Source organism: Copadichromis virginalis, linkage group LG19 (assembly GCF_057382275.1).
Source record: "Copadichromis virginalis isolate Kocher_CV1m ecotype Utaka linkage group LG19, C_Virginalis_male_GT1.1, whole genome shotgun sequence".
Classification (NCBI taxonomy): Eukaryota; Metazoa; Chordata; class Actinopteri; order Cichliformes; family Cichlidae; genus Copadichromis; species Copadichromis virginalis.
Genome location: NC_140636.1, coordinates 17,137,003 through 17,158,400, shown reverse-complemented (window position 1 = coordinate 17,158,400; position 21,398 = coordinate 17,137,003). Strand labels below are relative to the sequence as shown.

Sequence of the window (21,398 nt, the reverse complement as noted above, 5' to 3'; positions counted from 1 at the left end):
GTCCTACTGAAAACAACAAGTTGAAATGTAACGATTTTCTTCAGCCTTTTATCTGTTCCGCCATCTGACTAATCACTCACTTCCTGTTTCATTTTGTATCAACAGCATTGACGCAATACTTCAGAAGGGATACGATGATTAATTTAATGCATACATTCAACAAACTGTATTAGAGTCTCTCTCTCTCTCTCTCTCTCTCTCTCTCTCTCTCTCTGGTCATCTGTTAGAGTCTGGGGCGCAATTTCTGGACATGATTTAGGTCCATTTATTCTTTTAGAAGCAAAGATGATACAAAATGCTACAAGGTTGCTCGTAGGGATTTACTTTATGATCAACCATGACAATGCCCACATGCAAATGTCATGACGTGTCAGTGAGGATAAAAATGATGTGGATCATGTCCTTTGTCCTTTGCAGTGAGTCACATTTTCTACTCCACGACCATCATCAAAACAACCACAGGAAGGAATGTCTTTTTGGCAGACTAGTGCAAAGGTGCACTAATGTGTGACTTCCTCTAGGCAGTGCTGTGTGTTCTTGCCAACCCCTGCTTAGGCTGAATTACACAACTATGCCTGTGTTCGAAGTCAGATCTGGATTTTTGAAAGTAGTAAGTGTGTATGTGTGCGTGAACAACCCATAAAGTAGTAGTGCAGTTCTGAAAAAACTGGAAGTTGCAAACCTAACCTAGCTCGCACCGGTTGTAGCTGACATGACCTCACCTCTACCAGCAAATATGGGTCCTAGAGAACCAAATCCGCCAATCACAACAGGAGGAGTTCACTTTGTTTGGGAGGGCACGAAAAGTGCCTAATAATCTGTCTGGGAGAGTCCTGAGATGATTTCATTCCATGGGGTTTTTTTTGTTTTGTTTTTAAATCACATTGTTCACCTATATTACACCCTGTGCACTTAACTACTGCAGCATTGTGTATTTCATTGTTAAAAAAAAATGAAATTATTATGATTTTTACTTTGCAAAAAACTCCTGCCATTCATGTTTCGCAAGCAATTCGTCCAAACAGCATGATCAAACGATAGATGAAGAAATGTTAAAGGGGGCGAGTCCTCTGTGCCGCCATTGGTGGGATTTATTCCCCGAGTAAAACCTTACAGGTAATGGGCTTCGTGAGCTCTACTTTATTTTAACATTATACTTAAATACTTCTCCTCCAACGTCAAACAAAACTTAATTTTAACTTGAATATGCACGTGTATTTAACTTTGATGGAATACAGTGTGACACTTATCCTGGAAGGTAAGTTCAAAGGGAAAAATTAGCAACCTAGCAAAGCTTCACTCGAGTGACGTATTCCAATGCTAAACAGAAAAGGGGCGGGTCCCTTGAGGTTATCCAATCAGAAAGTAGGCGGCAGTCCTCGACGGCGTGTCATTGGCTTAAAGTTTCTTCTTAGGTTGTTCATATAAATAATAACATTTCGGCTAGCATGTGGCAAGCATACCAGAGAGGTAGCGCGTTTCCTCACTCAGTTAAAATTGTCCAAAGTTGTTTGTCCGCTCGACACTAAGGTAGAGGTAGAGGTCCGGGCAGGGAGAAGCAGCGGCAGTATGTCGGTCGACAGCGTGTTTAGGACCCGGTCCCTCGGTGTGGCAGCCGTAGGTCTTCCTGATCAATACGCCGATGGCAAAGCAGCGAAAGTGTGGCAGCTGTACATCGGAGACACGAAGAGCAGGACGCAGGAGTACAGGAGCTGGGTGGTGTCCCTGCTGAAGCAGCACGGGGTGCGGAGTGTGCTGGATGTAGCCTGCGGAACAGGGTAATGTCAGGTCAATTTAGCAGTTTCATAGTGACACGTCTGACAGGGGCTTCAGCTCTGCTTCATCAAAATCCACTTACAAATCGTTCAACTTAGTATGGATTTATAAATATGATCAAATAAAAAAAAAATATAAGCAAAAACTTTAAGTTCTGAAATTTCCATAACAAAATCTTAAATACGGCTTTATCCAAGTATCTCGAGCACGCTTTTGTCAATGGTTAAACTGATTTAAATTGCATATGCCAAACAAAAACCTGAACTCACAATGATACAGCAGGTGAACAGCTGCTGATGACGTCATAAAACGTGCTGATTCAGACTGCATTATTGCTTTTCAGATTTGTGAAAAGGTGTGACTCTTGTGTGATTCACAGTGATTGTGCAGCTTCAGAACAGAGTTGTGTAGGCGTAGCTGATAGTGATGATGGTGTTTGCTTCTTTGCTGTTCTTGATAGATCTGTAGGTAAAAAAATAATGTGATTTCAGCTCACATAGGCCTTTTTGTACTTGTACCCATCTTTATAGCTGTTCAAGTGAGTTTGACGTTTGTGGAATTTCAACTCACTGACCCTTTTTAACTCGGGACAAAATCCGGATTAAGCCACAGAATAATGAATGAAAGTGCAGAGTTGCACCTGATCCTGAGCCACGTCCTGCCTCCTGCACTGGTCTGGACACAGCAGGTTTACACATGCTGGTTAAATGTGATTCAATTAGAGAGGCGTAATATGTCTGAGACACAAGCTTGTAGAAGCAAGTGTTGTCCATTTAAATTTCCTGTTTCTAAAGCAAACTAAACACAAGCGAACCCTAAACTTGCATTTAGTAGGTCAGTGGGTGATGAACTAGTGCTGGGTAGTCGAAAGGAGTTTTTTCTGGTTTCCTGCAGTCTTTTTTATCTCCCTTGATACATTGACTGTGCTTTCACACAGCAGCAAGGCCATTGCCTAAGCACAGACAAGCAGACCATAAATGTCACCTCAGCTGTTGTTTTTCTCATGGAGAATTTTCACTGGAGATGCACTATAACAATTTTATTATTTGATGTTTATTATAAATGTATCTTCTTTTTTCTTTGCTCATCACTTAGCACTCATTTCAGCTGCTAATCAACATTACAGAGCTTATAATGTTCATGTAAGAACTGCAGTCATTTCCATAATAACTCAGCTCCATATATCAGGCCGCATGGTTGTTTTCCTGCGGTTTGGAGCACCCCAGCACATTGATTCTGACCCGATACCCTAGTAGTGGTGCCCCTCCATAGTGCAGCAGCCTCGAAGTAAACATATTCCTCGTGGATCACGGTTACAAATAGCTATTTTTGGCAGTGTGTTTGTGATGCTTTCTAATTCTGAGAAGAAGCTTCAGGCTGTGAATCACTTTCAGCTGAACCTGTGAGAGTTTTTTAATTTAGGATTCCATAGGTTCTAGCAGGAAATCTTATGTATAACTGCAGAATGGATAGGCATACAGACAAATTAAAGGGGAACCATGAATCCCTGACTTATACCTCAAGGATTATACTGGATCTGTTAAGCTGAGGCCTTCACAGTCACCAGACTGAACACAGTTGAACCAAATGAAGGACCATCAGAGTCCTTTGAGACTTGTTGCCAAGATGAAATCTAAAAGATATGAATTTGCTTTTAGCCTAAGACTGTTTAATCCAAATCTGAAAACTGGCTGTTCTTTTTACGTAAACTTTATTTGTTTTGTTGTTATATTATCTTGTAGTTACCCAGTAGATGTTAATGATTTCTGCATTATTGTCCATTGAATCCCTCCCCCCTGTTGCACTGAAACACGTCAGTATTGTTTATTATTAACTCATAAATTGCTGAGAAAACATTTTTGGAAGTCAGTCAGTAGCATCTATTCAGGCTGTGGTTTGGCCCACAATCACGTTTTCCTGTCAGGTTTTCAAAATAGGAGTAGCTTCTGGCTACTATACAAATTATCTCTCCTTACCTGTGACAAGGTTAGTATTCCTGTCTGTAGTGAGACGATAAGCTTATCAACCTACTACTAAACCACATGTAGTGCAGTCACAGCAAACACACACTCGCACTCAGACTTGATCAAACTGTTTTTTTAGGGGAAGATGACAGCAGGGATTACTTCAAAATCAAAACACACCTACTGCATGATCCTCACAGGTCGGTTGTTGTTTTTAATGTATTCATGGATTTTGTTTTCTAGGATTGACTCCATTATGTTGGTGGAGGAGGGGTTTAATTTAGTGAGTGTGGATGCCAGCGACAAAATGCTCAAGTATGCACTGAAGGCGAGATGGGACAGGAGAAAAGAACCAGCTTTTGACCAGTGGGGTATGAAAATTAAAATATATTTATTGAATCAGTGAGTTCCACAGATTTAGATTCTATTTGTGCCAGTAATCAAATCATATTCGCCAAGCATTTTGTGACAGTCTCTTTGTGAGCCTCTCGTCCTCACGATTAGCTCAAAAGTCCACCATCTTGGACTACAGCTGGAGACGGCAGCCCTTGTTCTTCTCTGTGACCTCAGCAGAGCAGCACAAGCTGCAGGTTCTGATCCCCAAGTGGAACATAAGAGCAGAACAAGGACTACAGAGTCAAGCTGCAGTACAAGTTGAGCTGGAGCAGCTCCAGTCATGGGATGAGATCCTCTCCAGGGAAGCAGCTAAAGGATATTGAAGCCAATGAGCCAACTGGTAGTTAAAGCATAAGACAAGGGCCAAGGCGAGTTGCCAGGGAATTGTTAACTAGTAAATTGATCTCTCATATGAATCAATGGAAAATAACCTTAAGAAGAAGTGACACAAATGAAGCATTCGTCAGAGAATGTGCATCCTAGCATAAAGTTAACTTAATCAACAGAGCAACATCAGTACAAGTGATGGCAGGGTAAGCTTAAAGTTGAAAAGCTAAGCAATCAGTATGACATTTAGTCACGGACCTCCTTATAGTAATAAAACAAAGACTGTGTGGTGTTTGTTTTGCATTGGCCGTCATGCCTGGGTTGCTCCCAATAAAGCCCTGTGTGTGGGCAGCACTCAGAGTTGTTTCATTTGTCTTAAACTGTTGCAAAGTGCACATGTTTGTGGTGATATCTACATTTCCTCAGGTGACCTCATGTTCTGCTCTTTTCCTTCTTGTCTTCAGTGATTGAAGAGGCCAACTGGCTGACTTTATCAGAAGACATTCAGAAACCAGGAGATGGTTTTGATGCTGTCATCTGCCTCGGCAACTCATTTGCCCACTTACCAGACTTTAAAGGTACACAAATAATAAAAGTGTTGTTAATTTTATAGGTGAGCTTAAGGGCTTTTCCTCTGGGCCTGTCAAAACATCTCATTATGCCTGGACTTGGCAAACGTAGGCATTAGAGTTTAAAGGTATGACCTGTCTGGGTGCACCTCTGAACATACCCAGCGATGATGTTGCAGTGCCCTGGAGTGCTCTTTCACCTCACTGTAGCAGGGTGTAGAGGCATGGCAAGCCCATACAGGATCTGTCTCAAAGGATTTATCCCACAACCTTCGTCCCAGAGATTGTCAGAGATATTAGAAATATATTTGTGGAAGGGGAAAAAAAAGTGTCCAAATAATTTTTGCCTTGTCAGAATGATGATGTGACTCATTAAATTGCCATGTGATTACTCCTGCATCCATAACTCAAATCAAACATCTCCTTGAATCGATGCACACGCCTTTGCCTTCCAGTTTGTTACCATGTGTTTAGCTGCCAATTTGATCCCTTATTCATGCACTCAGTCGTGCTGTTGTTGCTGTTAGGGGACCAGAGTGACCAAAAGCTGGCCCTTCGAAACATCGCCAGTATGGTCAGACCAGGTGGGGTCCTCATCATTGACCACCGCAATTACGACTACATCCTGGAGACCGGGCGTGCTCCACAAGGCAAGAACATCTACTACAAGGTACCAAACATATACCAATATTGGATTTACTGCAGTGATTATTCTTTTTACAACATAATTGCATAACAGTGTAAATACAGCTTTTAAGAACTCATGGTGGAAACTACAGCCTTCAGGCTCACGACACCTGCTTAGTTTGGAAAGGTGAAATGCATCAGTTAACAGTCGGTGTACATTTTAGTCTGTTTTTCTTAACCCTTTCCAAAGTACTGCAGGCTTATGGCAATTGAACAGTTTCAAATATTTAAATTTAATTTCAAAATATTATTTTAAATTGAATATTATTTTAATTTGCTTGTATATGCTCCTATAGTTCGTGGAGAGAAAATCAGAATCAGCAAAAATCTGTTTCGACGGGTAAAATTTAGAAAAAAAAAAAAAGGACTCAGCCAAGAAAATTGGACCCGGTGCCCCTCTGCTTTTAATCCTTTGGTAAATCACATTTCGCTCTAGAGACTGCTAAGAGAAGCTTAGGATTGTTATTTTTTGGTACGAACCCAAAGCACACAGCAACATATGAATGATTAACCTTGTGTTGTGGCTGCGCTGATCACAGACGTTCTGTCTGCTGCTGTTTGTTTTAGTCATTTATTCTCTTTTCAAGGATGACGGTATGTTTGATTGAACCTCTGAGAACAGATACACTGTTTAGTTTATTCAAGTTCAAAGAACTGGATCTATTTCTTACTCAGTGGTGTCTAGAGCCTGACCACTTTATCAGTTGGCCAATATTAGCCTTTTGGTGATCTATCAGCCGTTAAATCCATCCTGTCATCCATTCGCTGGAGCCTATACAGCCCTTAAATTAAAATTTAAAAGGTAAAGAAAAAATTGGAGAGACACCCTCCAGCCATCTTACGAGTGTTGATATTGCATAATTTGTCCACCAGAGGACACTCTGCAACTTCCCTTTTGGCAACAGCAGCTTGGGCAGCACAGCTATCAGCTGATCTAAGAAGACTTGGGGATAAGATAAATGACTACATGTAATAAATATTAGAGAATCTGTTCATGCATCTGAATATCAGATTGTTAAATCTCCAAATATTGATTTAGCTCTTCCTACACTGGCTGAGCTCTTGTGGTGTCTAACTGCTTGTTTATTCTTGGAAATTATGGAGCATTTGGACCTGGAAATGGCTGATTACATCCTTCAACGGTGTAAAAGATGGACGTAGCTCCTGGACGTCACCTGTGAATTTCCCACTTTGAAGCCTTGAGACGAGCATTTTTGCCATTGGTGTCCTTTTGCTTTGAAATGTGCTTTGAAATATGCAAAATTCACTTAATTTTTAATAAAACTCAGTGATTAAAATTGAATTGATAGAATTGATCAGAAAGTAATTTACAGAGGTCAGACCTGAAATTTGTTTTCAGACTTTTTACAGGACCGGAAGTCATTTTGCAGCCACAGTTGGCGCTCCCCATTGGTCCTTCAAATGAGTGCAGGTTTAAGGCACTTCTGTGTTGGCTTCACTTTTCAGGGCCTGAAGCTACATCTGTCTTTTATACTTTGCTGAATGTGAATTAGTCATACAACGTGCAGTTATCTATTGGCTTTTTCTCAAATATCATCCTTATTTTATTGTCATACAGATCATAAGTTTTGGACTTCTCTCTCTGCCCAAAAAGAGAATCTGAAGTTTGAAGCCATTCTTCAGCCCTCAGTATGGATGGCACAAAGAAGCCCGTTTTTAATCTTAATTCTCTGCACAATCTGGTCTTTTATTGCTTTGCGAGTAGTAGTGGGACAGACAGTATTGTTTAAGAATGGTTTATTTACGCCATCCCTAGCAGCAGCTGGCTTTAAGACTTAAATCCCCACACGGAGCCTGACGGATATTGTGAGATTTTCACTAAAACTGGTGCAGGAGAAACAGAAGGAAATGTGTTTGGGTTTTCATATCATTTTGGCAAATGGGGCAAAAAATGGATGAAGTCAGGAATAATGAGTAAAAAGCCCTTTGGGAAGACGGGGAAACAACATGACTGAAAGTACACGTAGCCTCTAGTGTGCACATTAAGTGGACACTTCTGTATAGATTGCATGTATGATTTTTTTTTATTTTTTTTTTCTGTCTCATCCCCTTTTTTTAACCTTGTGTTCACATAATTCAGACAATCAGCCAGGCTTGCATTTGGAATGAGCTCAGATATGAGATGTGGAGAATACACAACAGCAGGTCGTGACTGTAGGGAGCCATATTTGATTCAAGATGTTTGCATTAAAAACAACGTCCATATTCTTTAATCCAGCCAAAGCAGGAAGTATCCAGCTGGAAGGCCTCAATATAAATACTACGTCAACAATTGCTAGTTGGCAAAAATCAGCTTCTGATGCCTTCGTAATCCCTGAGTTTGCTCTTGTGCTCCAACACTGAACCAACCAAATCTTTTTTTCCTTTCATCAGTCTCTTCTGTTCAGGCTGTGTTTGGACATCATAGAAGAAAATGAGGATAAATTGTGTGTGTGTGTGTGTGTGTGTGTGTGTGTGCGTGTGTGTTGCAGAGTGACCTAACTCAGGACATCACCACCTCAGTGTTGTGGGTCAACAGTAAGCCACATATGATCACTCTGGACTACACCATCCAAGTGCCACAGGCCACCCTCCAGAACCTGCCTGAAGTTAGGTGAGTCGGGCTCTGATGCTGCTGCAGAGCTGATAGGAGACTGAGCTCACACCTCATACATTATATCTTGATCCTTTTATGGGAGACCTATTCTAACTGGTAGATCTGGACAATACATTATACATTTGTCATTATAGCATCTACAATTTCATGTCTTGTATGCATTAAATGCAGCTTTTACTGTATCTCAAATCTTTAGGTTTACATTGCCTTGAATATTTTTGCTTTCCAGCCATAAACTGTAATGTTAATTCATTAATATGCTAAAAAAAAAAAAAAAAAAAAAAAAGTTGTCTTACATTCACTTTAGATGGTGTTTAAACGTCATCAGCAGGATTGTGGTTTTGCATTTTCTAATTAATTTTCCTCTTGATTTTGACTTTATTCTGAATTCAGTTTATTTTCAGTTCTTTGAAAATGTTTAGTTTTAGTTAGATTTTTATTAGTTTTAGTGTTATTATTGTTGTATGAAGGCTTATGTCAGAGGCAAGAAATAAGAAAATCAGTACATGAATAAAAGTGCATGACTTTTTGAAAGCAGTTTATTTACAGTCTTGAGACATCCATCACCAACTCATCAGGCAAACTAATCAAACGAACAGATACTAAAACTAAGGATATTTCCTCTATTTTTAAATTAAGTCATTTAGGCTTTAATTTTAATCAAAGATGTTTTTTATGTTTTGGTCAAATAAAATGTTTTCTTTTTTTTTTTTTCCCCCACATTTAGTCTTAGTTTAGGGTAACCTTGGTTACTGGTCATGCCGCCACATTAGACTATATATATATATATATATATATATCTCACCATAGCAACAAAAGAGCACAATTTTTCACGTAGACCAGTGATTAATCCTAACCCTCATCGGGCTTTATAAACATCATTCATGATGTGTAAATTATTTTACACCCGAGGTCGCTGGGCTCCATCCTCAGACACAATAACAGCTGTTAAACTGCGCTGCATTCCTGAAATCAAGAACAAATGGTCTGCAGTAGTGTTATTGTTAAAACTAAACTTTGATACTTTTAAGTATCACAGTTGAAACTGAGCTGAATCTCATAAATACTACCAAACTTCAGTAACTCTGGTGTTTTGCTCTGTTTGTGTCCTCCAGTAAATTCCGTTTGTCCTACTACCCTCACTGCCTGGACAGCTTCAGAGGTCTGCTGAACGAGGCCTTCAACGGCAAACTGGAGCACGCCGTTTATGGAGATTTCAAGACTTACGTGCCGGGCCAGTCTCAGGCTCCATGCTACTTCATCCACGTCTGTAAGAAAAAGGCCTAAGAGGAATACCGGGAGCCACCTTGATACTGATGTGCACACAGTGCTTGCAGGAAGGAGGGAAAAACATCTCTGCTTAAAAAGTCCCAATATATTAGCTTTCTTTCAAAAATATCACAACACACTTTGTCACATGGATACTGAAAAAAAATGTTGCTTTAAAGCAGTTTTTGTTTTTTTTCCCAGTAGCTTTAAATTAAGAGTACATAAAAAATAAAAAAAAACTTGTCTTTTAGGCATTTGAGCTGCCAAGACTCATTGGTTCTGCTAGTCGACACTGTTCATTCGTTTGACTTAAAACAGTTTGTTGTTTGAAAAGCTACATTTACATGTGTCGGACCAGTGTTTTGCCCATGTCTGGTAGTTTTCCTCCAATGTGCATTCATGCGTTCATCTCTTTGCACTGTAAAAAGAATAACCCTATTCAAATTAAAAAAAATGATGTCCAATTGTCATATCCAAAATATTTGGCTTCAGAGAATCCAAATTGAGTCACTTGATTTGACCTGATACTTTTATGTTGATATAAACAATATTACTAGACTTGACTGAAACTTTAAATTTTGCATTATCCAAATAGATTTTTTTACATAGAACCATATTTTAATTATTGAACCAAGCTAATATATTGAAATTTAACCAACCTAATGTATTCACATCGAACCAAATTAACATGAACTAATATGTTTGTGTTGAAGCCAGGTAATTGATTTACATATATTCAAACTATATTTTTTACATTTCATTTTATTTCAGTTCAAAAATGCTCTGCATTTCCTATAAAAAACAAGACAGTTGGCCAACCAATTATTTCAAAATTATTTATTGTTCCAAACCATTTTAACTATAATCAATAGAGAGGATTAGTAATATACAGATTTAGTGCTACGGCAGAAATGATTAGAGAAATGTTTGTTTTATAAAACCTGCAACCTTTTGAAAACCAGTATAAAACCTGCAACCTTTTGAAAACCAGTATAAAACCTGCAACCTGTCTAAAACTGGCATAAAACCATTATAAAAACTCTTTTTAAACCAATTTGCAAGTACTCAAAAATGTTTATATGTGCACTGTGCCTGTACAATGTAAAAAAAAATCTACACATGTATCAATGAAATCAACTTAAATCTCCCTTTCAAATGGGTGTTCTTATAATTTTTGAATGTAGAATACCACTGCAGGCCAACCAAGAAAATAACCAAGCACACATGCACATGCATGTGCACATACACATCCACACATGCACGCAAACACACTACTGTGCAGTGTTAAGTTCACAATTAAGTTTGCGAATCTTAGAGGTCATCTTGTTAAAGTCAAGCTCCATCATAATCTTTTGAAGAGCCTCAAAGGTGAACCTGAATCCTCGTGGATATTCCATTTTAAGAGCATAACAGAGTCCAAAGACCATTGCCACTCCAGCTGCCACAGAAGGCAACTCATTCAGGACTTCCACACCATCAATGATTATCCCGATGTCTCGACGCTGATGTAGGAAGCTTGAGTTGTCCCTGAAGATGAAGAGTGCCATGGTGGTTACACTGCAGCTCTTCCTCAGCTTCATCTTTCTGGGATATCTTGAGGTAAAATATGGAACAAAATGTACAAGTGAAGAACTGAAGTCTGGCACACCTGATAAATCTTTGACCATAATAAACTACTATTTTGATAGTTGTTTGGTCACAGACTATTAGAACAATTATTTGACTAATCAGATTGTGAATTGCATAATCATTAAATTAAATCAATGGTGGAAAATTTTCATAAATGTTCCACAAAGCCCAAGAAAAAAAAGAAAACAATACAGAACCCTAAGATATTAACTTGATGAGTTTATTAATCGTTGCTGTCCTACATTAATCATTGCATTTAATAGCAGAGTTGTCAAATTTACATCAAGAGACTGCATCTCATGTAGAGACAGAACAGATATGGACATACCATGTATTCTTTTATCAAGTCCTCAACACATCAGCAAGGTGAATGAGAGGATAATGATGGAGGGTCTAGATTATTATGAAATGTTTAAAAAGGATGTGCAGTGTAAATGCAAAATGATACCTGTTCAGATTAAATGAAAATGTATGCTTCAGCCATGGAATGGATGGAGCGATCTGTGGTTCTGAAAGCATACAGAAAAAAAAGAATAATGTTACTTCTCTATAAAACACATAACATAGAAAAACCAAGAAATACGTAACATGACATACACATCCTTATAAAAAGCTAGTACTATAATTTGATTTAGGTTTACCAAACAGTCTACAGACCAGCCATTAGCAACTAAGTTTGGCATAGGGTCAATTTAATGCTGTTAAAATTAAAATTTCTTCAGAAAATGCACATTTTTCCGAGCCGCGCCTGAAAGTCAATTGAAGGAATTAGTCTTATGTCATTGATCTTATATGCTGGCGTGTTATTTCTGTCTCTAAATCATGCACATTAATAATTATCTTTTGCGCTCGGTGTACACACACATAACACACAGATATTTATATGAAGAGAGACAGAGACAAACGTGCGCGCACAAACACAAGCTTGTGTCTAGAAACCGCGCGCTCACCAGAAAAATTCAAACGAAGCGGAGCACGGAGTTATACTATGAATGTTATGAACTATGAACTTATGCTAGCTAGCTGTATCCACCACCGATGCATCGTGGTAACGCTAGCTAGTTAGTATACTGGTAAAAAACGGCTTTTTGCCTAACTTGCATTCCTGACTGTGATGGTCGGTTTCTGGTAACCAGTTCTAACGTCGCGCCGGATAGCTAGCTAGCTTGTAGCTAGCAGCTACAATCATGCAAAAATTAGGGGTGGCTGTCGACCCAGCTTAAATGGGGTTATTTTCTGCAATTTTGGCAATACAAATTATAAAAGCTTTTGTAACACACTTGGCTTTACTTACGTTTATTTTCAGATGAAATTAATCAAAGATGTGACACGATGTTTCCAGCAGCCATGCAGAATAAAAATGGGTCCCGGTCTATTTCTGGTGGGCGTGTTCAAGTGCAAATCACTTTGACTCAAATTAAAGATATTATCTGTTCAACATGAAAAGAAATATATGTTTTGAGAGAAATCAAAAACTTTGCGTTGTGTCCTTTGTACAGATATTTAGTTTCATCCAAATCAAAAGTGGTATTTTAAAATGCAAAAAGAAAGGGTTTCACAATCAAATCAATGATTTTATTCTGTTTTGAATGGCACTTATTAGATTGAATGAATGACTGCATGTTAGACTTTTTTCAGTGTGGGCTGCTCTCTACATCCCGCCTCTTTGAACACATTTCAAAATGGTGCTGTACATTTGTGGTACTCCTGCTTTTTGTTGCCAAAAACGTACAAAGATGTATTCTTAGATGAGTGTATTTTGTAAGTTTACCACTTTGGTCTTAAAAAAAACATCTGTGGCTTTGATTACGGTGGCCTGATTTTTTTAAATGTATTTTCAACCTGGAAAGAAAATGCAGCCATTTTGGCCTTTTGCCTTTGACAGGCACAGATTGAAGATTTGAATTCAGGTAAACCCAAGAGAACGACTAGTAATAACTGTGAATCACCTCGACTTATACAGGAAAACCTCACCTGCCTGTTAGATCAGATTTCCTCTTCTTTAAAGGGTCGTTACAGTAAAGCCTCTCCTACCTGAACAGACTTTGCTGTAGAAATATAAGTTTTGTGATCGGCTTTTAGACAGAAAGCCTTTAAATTTTGTGGAAACTGCCACTAATGAACATGAAGCAGGCCAGTACTGAGCATCAGCAAACATGAAACGACAATAAAAACTGGAGCCCCGACTAATTGAACCACGTCATCAAACAGAAAGATGACATTAACGTAATAAGATTATTACTGAATGCCTAACCTGCTTATCAACCAAAGATATTTAAGAATATTAAACTGTTATCTCATGTAGACTAAGAAAACTCTGCACAGTAGATAATCTTCCATCATGTTTTCCACCATTAATTTACACTGCTGTATTATCCAGGTGTAAATATTTTTTTTCTGTATTTTTGCAAACTCAGTAGGGCCATTTTCACTTGAATGCGAAAGGAGTTCGACCACAGTGAAGTGAAATATTCTCACATCTCTGCCTGAGTGCTTTGTGATATTGTGCTAGTGCTTCCTGTAGGACAAAATGTACGGTATGCAAAGTTCATGATTAGTTTAAAAGCAACATTAGATGTTAAGGTGTTAAACATTTTATAAAATTCATTTCCTGCATGATTATCGAAATCTTTTGCCATAAAATAAAAATATTTGAAATAAGCACTGCTGTTTGTGTACACAATATTTTTTAGGACAATGCTAAAAGTTTGATGTTTGCTAGTGTAACATGTAACACAAGTACGAAGTGAAGGCTGCCGGGGATGTCATTAGCTTTGCAAATAATTAGCATGAACTGGTTCTTTGAACAGAATCTACCTTTGAGCGTGCGAGTTTGATGAAAATGTAGTTCATAGCTGCTAATTAATGGTCAGTAAGTGATGGCTAATATGAACGGTTACTGAAGTCCAGTAGGCTGAAACATTAGCATGATTGTTTTCAGAAAAAACTAATTTGTCAACTCTTAAGTTTTGTGTGAGCGCAGCTTTTTGTCTTCCCTTTTTAAAATAAATAAATAAATAAAAAATCCTTGGGTATTCAAGACTGGAGCTAAATTAAATGTAGGTATAATCAGGTAATTGCTGGAACATGAATACCTAAACTAAATATATCAATTCCTTCAATAGCTAGTAAGACATTTCACTAAAAACGAAATAAATAAATAAATAACCAGCTCAAGTGAAACTTGCATCATCAAAGTCATCTGACAGGTCTTTTTGAGACCATAAATGTCTCCTTTCATGTGAAAATAAAATACAAGTACACACAATGATTCTGTGTGTTGTAGACACTTTCAGTAATAAGTTAAAATAATTGCCTTATGTATGAATTTCTCAGTCGGTCATTTAGTTGTTGAGGAATTTAAGCCCACTCTCGTTTACAGCTGCTTCAGCTCACTGAGGTTTGCAGGCATTTATTTACACACATCTCTCTTAAGTTTAAACACAGCACTTGGAACAGGTAAAGTCTGGACTTTGATGACTGGGCCATTGCAATACTTTGATTCTTTTTTTCTTCTTCCGTTGTACATTTGCCCAATTTAGCCAAACATTAGCTGTTTGGAGATGTCCCCACATTTGACACCGGGACTCTTTGGTATACAGAGGACTCCGTGACAGCCTAGTGCCCAAATCACCAACCCTTTTATTTTTTTATTTTTTTATTTTTTTATTGCCAAACATTGTGCTATCCATTATGATCAAGGATTTCCACTTCTGTCTAATCTCTCCAAAGGGCACTGTTATGTCCAAGTCTTGTGATTTATCCAGATAAAAGCATGATTTCAGTTTATCCTTTGCAAACCCACACCATACTGCCATGTTCCTTTTAGAAAAGAGGCGATCTCCTGGCGAACCTCCCAAAGATGCTTTGCTTGTCTTTTTCAAATTCTACTCTCATAACCGTTAACATTTAATGTACTGAGGCCTGTAGCATGTGAGATGTAGCTCTTGTGTTTTTTATACTCTGAGCATTTCACAGCTTTAACTTGAAGTGAGTTTGCTGGGATGTTTCCTCCCTTATTAAAAATCTAATTGTAGAATGACGGATTTAATCTCTCACCTCCAGTTTTCTTTTGACATGTCCGTTACACCAGGGATTTGTCTAGTGAGGTACTGCATGCCTTGTCGAGAGAGTCGCTGTGACAAACTGATACAGAGCATATGAATGTGTTGTGATTTATACACATTGTAGTCAGAAGTTCTCTAATCCACACAGGGTCAACGCTTCAATAGATAATCAATTCAAACATTTCCTTTGACTCTGCTGAAGTCAGAGGAAAACTGTCAAACAAGATGCTTTATTCCATCAAAATTAAATACCAGAGAAGAGCAAAATACAGGCTTGGCACAAGAGGGCAGCATCTCATTATATGATTCCCACAGACCCACGTCTTTCCCTCATCCAGCTTTCACAGTGGCTATGTTCCTCATCTGGATCTCATTATCACTTCATCCTCTTCCTTATCAGACTTTTTGTCTGCTAGCTCTTATTATCTGTTATTTATTGCCAGTCATTCTCACACTGGTTTATAGGGCCATTTTCTTTCCTTTGTTAGTAATCTTTGTTTCTCTTCTTTCTGCATGCTGAATTTTAGCTTCATACCACTTAGTTAAGACATAAATTTAATGACACTGCTCTAGTCTCAGTTTATTTTATAGCGAGTATGAAACTGATTTAAAGGGCTTTTTGAAATTTGCTTTAAATTAGCTTTATTTTTCTAGAAGCCACAAGATCCTGCAGCATCTTATTAAAATAGTAGAAAGTTAAAGCATACAGCTGTTTCTTTGTCTGGTGTTTTTGTCAAAGAATGACATTTCCTCTCTCTGTGTATCTGACCTCTGAACACAAACTTGCACACTATCCTCTAGCCATTCTTCCCTGGAGTGTCTGTATCACATCTTATGCCTGCAAGGCAGGCTATCAGACAGCCGTGCAAAGAGCTGATACACAAACCAGATGTGAAAACCGCTTGCCAGATGTGGCTGCTCTGCTTTGCTTTGCTGTAGTTAAGGGAGTCAAAGTGGTCAACCATGAATGGGTTTACTGGGGAGGATTGCTTTCACAGCACAGTCATTGGCCAAATCAAACAAAAGCAGAGGGAGCTGAGAGAGACCCATTGGCTGGAAAGAAGGAGATGAGTAATTACGATGAATAATGATTATGCTCAAGAGCCTTTAAAGGAGAAAAAGAAAAAGGAGTCAAATTAACGATTTATGCTGTATGGTCTTGTTAAGAATTTATTGAGTTGAAGAGAAAATAATCTTTCTCTGGATTTTCTTGGAAACATTAATAGAAGACAGACTCGAGGCACTTTCATGCCGAATTCTAGCTTTTGATGAAGGAGCTTTAGTCTTTAACATGCCCTTTTAGAAACCTGTTTTTGTCTACTTTAATTTTATCCAGCTGTTTCTTTGTTCATTTCCAGAAAATTATATGTTCAGTGACACAATGCAAGGTCAATACTTGTAGTCAGCTCCAGCTCTGGTATCTTAATTTAGTTTGGAATAATGAAGCAAGCTTCCCAAGCCAGTCTCCAATTAGTTTTGAGCTTCTGAAAGTGGGAAACTGTTAAACCTAAAGAAAATGTTAATCATAGTCCAAATATTTATGGACCTAATTGTGTTTTTGGGATAGAGGGACGCACAGAGCTGCTGTTACACTCCAGATTGTTACACCCATAACGTCCTGGAGGATATATTTTGAACCAATATGTAACCAATGTGTTCAATGTGTACTTTATTCTAGTGAGCACTGTAATACTTTCTCAGGTTTTTATATTTCTGTGACAGCTTCCAGATCAAATGTGGCAGATTAGGAAAACATACTGAACATAACCCAACACATTTGCCTTAATATTTCATACTGCAACTCTTCATTTACTCACATGTTTTTACGACACACTTAATGAATGTAATAATCTATAGTTATAATACAAGTATATTTAAAGCTGCAGTTATTGCCGTTTGTATGGAATCAGTTCCACAGAAAGCTTTTTAATGTCTTTTAGCTACTTAAACATACCATAAATATCTTTTTAAAAGATATATTAAAAAGTACTATATGTACCACAAATCTCAAAACTTAGTGGGAGGGGGAATAAATGCCAACACATTGTTTGGACATTGCCAATGTGCTAATGCTAATTGCTAATAACATCCCTTCAGCTTTGCTTAGTGGCCGGTAAAAATCCAATTAGTTCTTTGTTCTCTATTTCTTGTTATCATTATTTAAACCTTTCTTTGATTTCTTTCGTTTTGCTATTTGGGAGAGGATTCTTCCCATCCCCAGTCTTTGTGCTAAGGTAAGCCAAGCTAACAAGCCTGAGCTAGCTTTACATTTAAAGCAAGTTTTCAGCGTTACCCAAGACAAATAAAGCATTTAATATATAGACCGAAGTATTTTTTATGAGTGTGCGGTACCTGTAAAAACCATTTAAAAACCATGCTGTGTAGAATAAAACTAAAGCTCCAAATCTAACATGAAGTGCATAAATTTATACAGTGAACAAATTAGTGTTAATTAAAAATGTCTTCTGTTTTTAATGAGAGCTTTGCACATTAATAGAGATATTTCAAATGGTTCTCAAATAACGACTGACCCTACAAACAAAATTCTCTTAGGACTGCATATTTATCCAACACCTATTTTAATGTAAATCTAAACTTTAACAACACAATAGAATAACATTTCCCCACCTTTGATAAAACGTCACTGCTATGTCAAAATACATTGAATTTTAGTAATTCTCTAACATTACTGCAATGTCCATGTGTGGTGTGCGTTTTATATTTTGTTCAAGGCCACCACTTTGTAACGGTGCCACTTGAGACCAAAGGGATTCCCCACAGGCTGCAGAGTTAAAAATACCCGATTTTACAGCCCTGAAGTGCATATTTAAACACGGTTACAGCAAATGGTTTTGACCTCTGTGGATGGTTTTCTTCTCCTTATTGATTTGGGGGTTGGTGACGTTTTTTTTTTGTTTGTTTTTTAATTTAAAATATTTTTTTAATAAATGATCCGCCTACATACTAGAATAAGGGGTGTGGTTGCCGTTTTGGCAGGTGTCCAACACAAGCAACCGGAGTCAATTACGCCTGCTAAGCTTTGCCCAAAACCATTGGATGATGTCACTTTTGTAATATAAAAATGTTGCAAGATACCAAACTATGATCAAATGCAACACTTGCGTTATGCAATACCATAATAGCATTAATGATGTTGGCAATTTTTTGGCTTCTGACATGCCTGCTCATCTGGTTTGCACTTTCTCAGCTCATCTCAGAACGCTGGATGAGATGAGGTGAACATAAGAGCAAAGCAAAAGCAGCCGATACTGCTAACAAAGCAGATGAAGTGATAGGTGTGTACGAACATCAAACATTTGGGACTTTCTTAAAATAGAAAAGGACACTGTAAAAAAAAAAAAAAAAAAAAGATGATAGAAAGAAAAGAAAATAGAAGGCAGGTGAGAACCAAGGTTAAAATTCACTTTCACGCCTTTGCCAAAAACACCTTCCAGGAAAAACTTCAAGAGAAAACTGAGGACAACGAAAGCATGTAAAGAGGAAAAACTGCTGAAGTGAGAGAGGAAAAAACAGAACCCAGAGGTGTTGAAAGAAAAAAAAAAGCAGAGAAAGAAAAGGGAGGGAAAAGTCAGACAATATCTAACTGGCTTTAGTTGCTTCCAATGTAAGCTGCCAGATTATGATTTTCCAGATGTAAGAAACAGGGGGAAGGGAGGGAAAAGGAGAGGGGGGAATAAATTCCTAACTGAGCTTCCAAAGCTGGCCAGAGCACAAGTTAAGTGCCTTGAAATGGTAGAGTGAGGTGAGGACATCTGAGTGCTTTGATGGCCTCTATTAGCCTCAACAGGAGAAACAGCGCCGGTTAGAGTAAAATAAAATAGGATAAATCTATCGAGCTTAATGGCTTTCTATAAATTTGTTGAACTGCTTTCTTTCCCCTCACATCTTTACCAATTGTTTGCTTTCCAGGGTGCATGAGAAATCATGTTTTAGTATGCGTGTCATGTGATTCCTTCTTACTAGCTCTCAATTTTCAGTTTCTCTCTCTCTCTGTGTGTGTGTGTGTGTGTGTGTGTGTGTGTGTGTGTGTGTGTGTGTGTGTGTGTGTGTGTGTGTGTGTGTGTGTGTGTGTGTGTGTGTGTAAGCAGAGCAGCAATACTAAAAAGTCCCAGCTGTCCTTTCCCCAGCTGCTGCTGCTGGAACATCCAATACGAAGTTAAAGAATATATAAACTGCGTTTTCTGTAAATTCACCTTTGACACTGAGGGTTATTTTTTTATGCATGTATGTGTGCTTACTTTGATGTGTCATGTGTACAAAATGTGTTTGAATCTGTGCCTCATGGGTTTCTTGAAATCGCTCATGGGGACGGGCCAAGTTAAGGGTCTGTAAGCATTTATGGAATCGTTATAATAAAAGAGTGGGTCACACCAAAAACTCTACAGCAGCTCTGGGATTTTCCAGCCCTCCACTCAGCCTGTGCCAAGTCACTGTTTGGACAGAGAAGGTTGGAGATATTAAATGCCTTGTCTAGTGTTATGCAGGGGAATAGTTTAATCCAGAGTGGGCCCATTCTTTCCCACATGAATAGTGTGTGTGTGTGTACGTACATGTGTGTCTGTCTGTGTACGTACGTGTGTCTGTCTGTGTGTGTGTCTGTCTGTATATGTGTGTGTAAGTGAGACAGAGAGAGAGAGGCTGGTAAGAAAATCAAGAAACAGACAACATCCTCCTGCCGAGCAGAGAGAGCCCGAGGAACAATAAACCCTGGCGAGTGAAGGAAACACACTGGCTGGGGGCCCACTGCTGGACAACGCTTGTGTTTTTTGGGGGGACCTAAACAAATAAAACAAACAAAACAAACACACCCACCCACAGATGAACACATAGGAAAATCAATATGGTTTATTTATTAGAAAAGGATTGCATGTGGACCAAACCAATTCAAGATGTAATCAATCCTTGAGGGAATGTTTGAGTAAACACTGAGACGGATTTGTAGGTGCACTGTTTTTTTCCTTGCTCTGAGTAAAATGTGTTCTCATAGTTTTCTCTTTATGTAACAGGAACTTAAGTGAAATAAGTGTGTCTACATCTAATGGTGAGATTATGTTTTTAGTTGCTGTCCAGACCATAAGTATTAGGTCAGCTACATATTTTTTGTCCTTTGGCTGTACATAAAAGCTGAATGTAGCCTTGTCTTTAAAGGGCCTTCTTGTTACGGGTCTTGTTTGGAAATAATTTTAAAACCTTCAAACTAAGAGTATTAAACGAACATGAAGAAACAAAAGCTATGACATTAGGTCCAAGATGTCTGTGTGTGATGTAGTATAGATATCCACTTGGTGAAATAGAGTCTGGCTGTACTCTTGCATAAAACTACTTTTTAACAAAAAAATAGTTTGGAGATTCAGGTCACTGCGCTGAGACATAACTCAAGGCAAAAGACAGACGTAGCTTCCAGGTTTTTAAAATGAAAAACAACGAATTTTCAATAATTCAATTTCAATAATGTTTAGCGCCAAATCACAACGACAGTTGCCTGAAGGCTGCTTATAGTGTAAGGTAAAGATCCTACAATAATGCAGAGAAAACAGAAAAAACCCCAACAATCAAATGACCCCTATGAGCAAGAGCTTTGGCAACAGTAGGAAGGAAAAACTGCAGTTTAACAAATTGGTGTGCTATTCAGCTTCATGGATATATAAAGTTGGGATCATCTGCATACAGTAGCAGTGAAAATATATACTATGCCTTCTAATGATACTGTCTAAGGGAAGCATGTATAATGTAAACGGAATGGGTCCAAGCATGGAACCATGTTGAACTCCATAATTAACCTTAGATGTGAAGAAGCCTCTCCATTTACATGAACAGATTGGAGTTTATTAGATTGATATGATTCAAACCAATGCAGCACAGCACTTTAATACTTACAGTATGCTCTAAGTGCTGTAATAAAATATATTATGTTTTTATAATCACCTTAAACCTACATTCTTTTTGATGTCCACCAGGGGGCAGATACAGCGGCTGCAAAAAGAATTCCAGTCCTAATCATGTGACCACTACTCATGTGATGTTAACATGACTGCCATTTGCGATGTGTAATACTCATAGTGATAATGTAGGATTA

The 21,398-nt window shown here is 38.2% G+C and overlaps 1 protein-coding gene and 1 long non-coding RNA gene across 2 annotated transcripts; one reads left to right on the top strand and one right to left on the bottom strand.

Annotated features, from left to right (window-relative positions):
- Positions 1-1,429: 1,429 nt before the first annotated feature.
- On the top strand, positions 1,430-9,859 carry gnmt (glycine N-methyltransferase). Its single transcript, XM_085440955.1, has 6 exons — positions 1,430-1,778; positions 3,984-4,111; positions 4,928-5,041; positions 5,560-5,702; positions 8,212-8,333; positions 9,452-9,859. The coding sequence occupies exons 1-6, from the start codon at positions 1,570-1,572 to the stop codon at positions 9,621-9,623; spliced, it is 888 nt and encodes a 295-aa protein (XP_085297081.1). The 5' UTR covers positions 1,430-1,569; the 3' UTR covers positions 9,624-9,859.
- Positions 9,860-10,965: 1,106 nt separating this feature from the next.
- LOC146685867 (uncharacterized) lies at positions 10,966-13,862 on the bottom strand. Its single transcript, XR_014916662.1, has 2 exons — positions 11,683-13,862; positions 10,966-11,198 (listed from the first exon to the last, which is right to left on the bottom strand). It is a non-coding gene; the product is annotated as an uncharacterized LOC146685867 (long non-coding RNA).
- Positions 13,863-21,398: the final 7,536 nt, after the last annotated feature.

Excerpts from the sequence above, each read along its gene's own strand:
- gnmt (XM_085440955.1), top strand. The coding sequence starts at position 1,570 with ATGTCGGTCGACAGCGTGTTTAGGACCCGGTCCCTCGGTGTGGCAGCC. Across the intron at positions 5,042-5,559 it reads CCACTTACCAGACTTTAAAG|GGGACCAGAGTGACCAAAAG; the intron begins GTACACAAATAA and ends TGTTGCTGTTAG. Across the intron at positions 8,334-9,451 it reads CAGAACCTGCCTGAAGTTAG|TAAATTCCGTTTGTCCTACT; the intron begins GTGAGTCGGGCT and ends TGTGTCCTCCAG.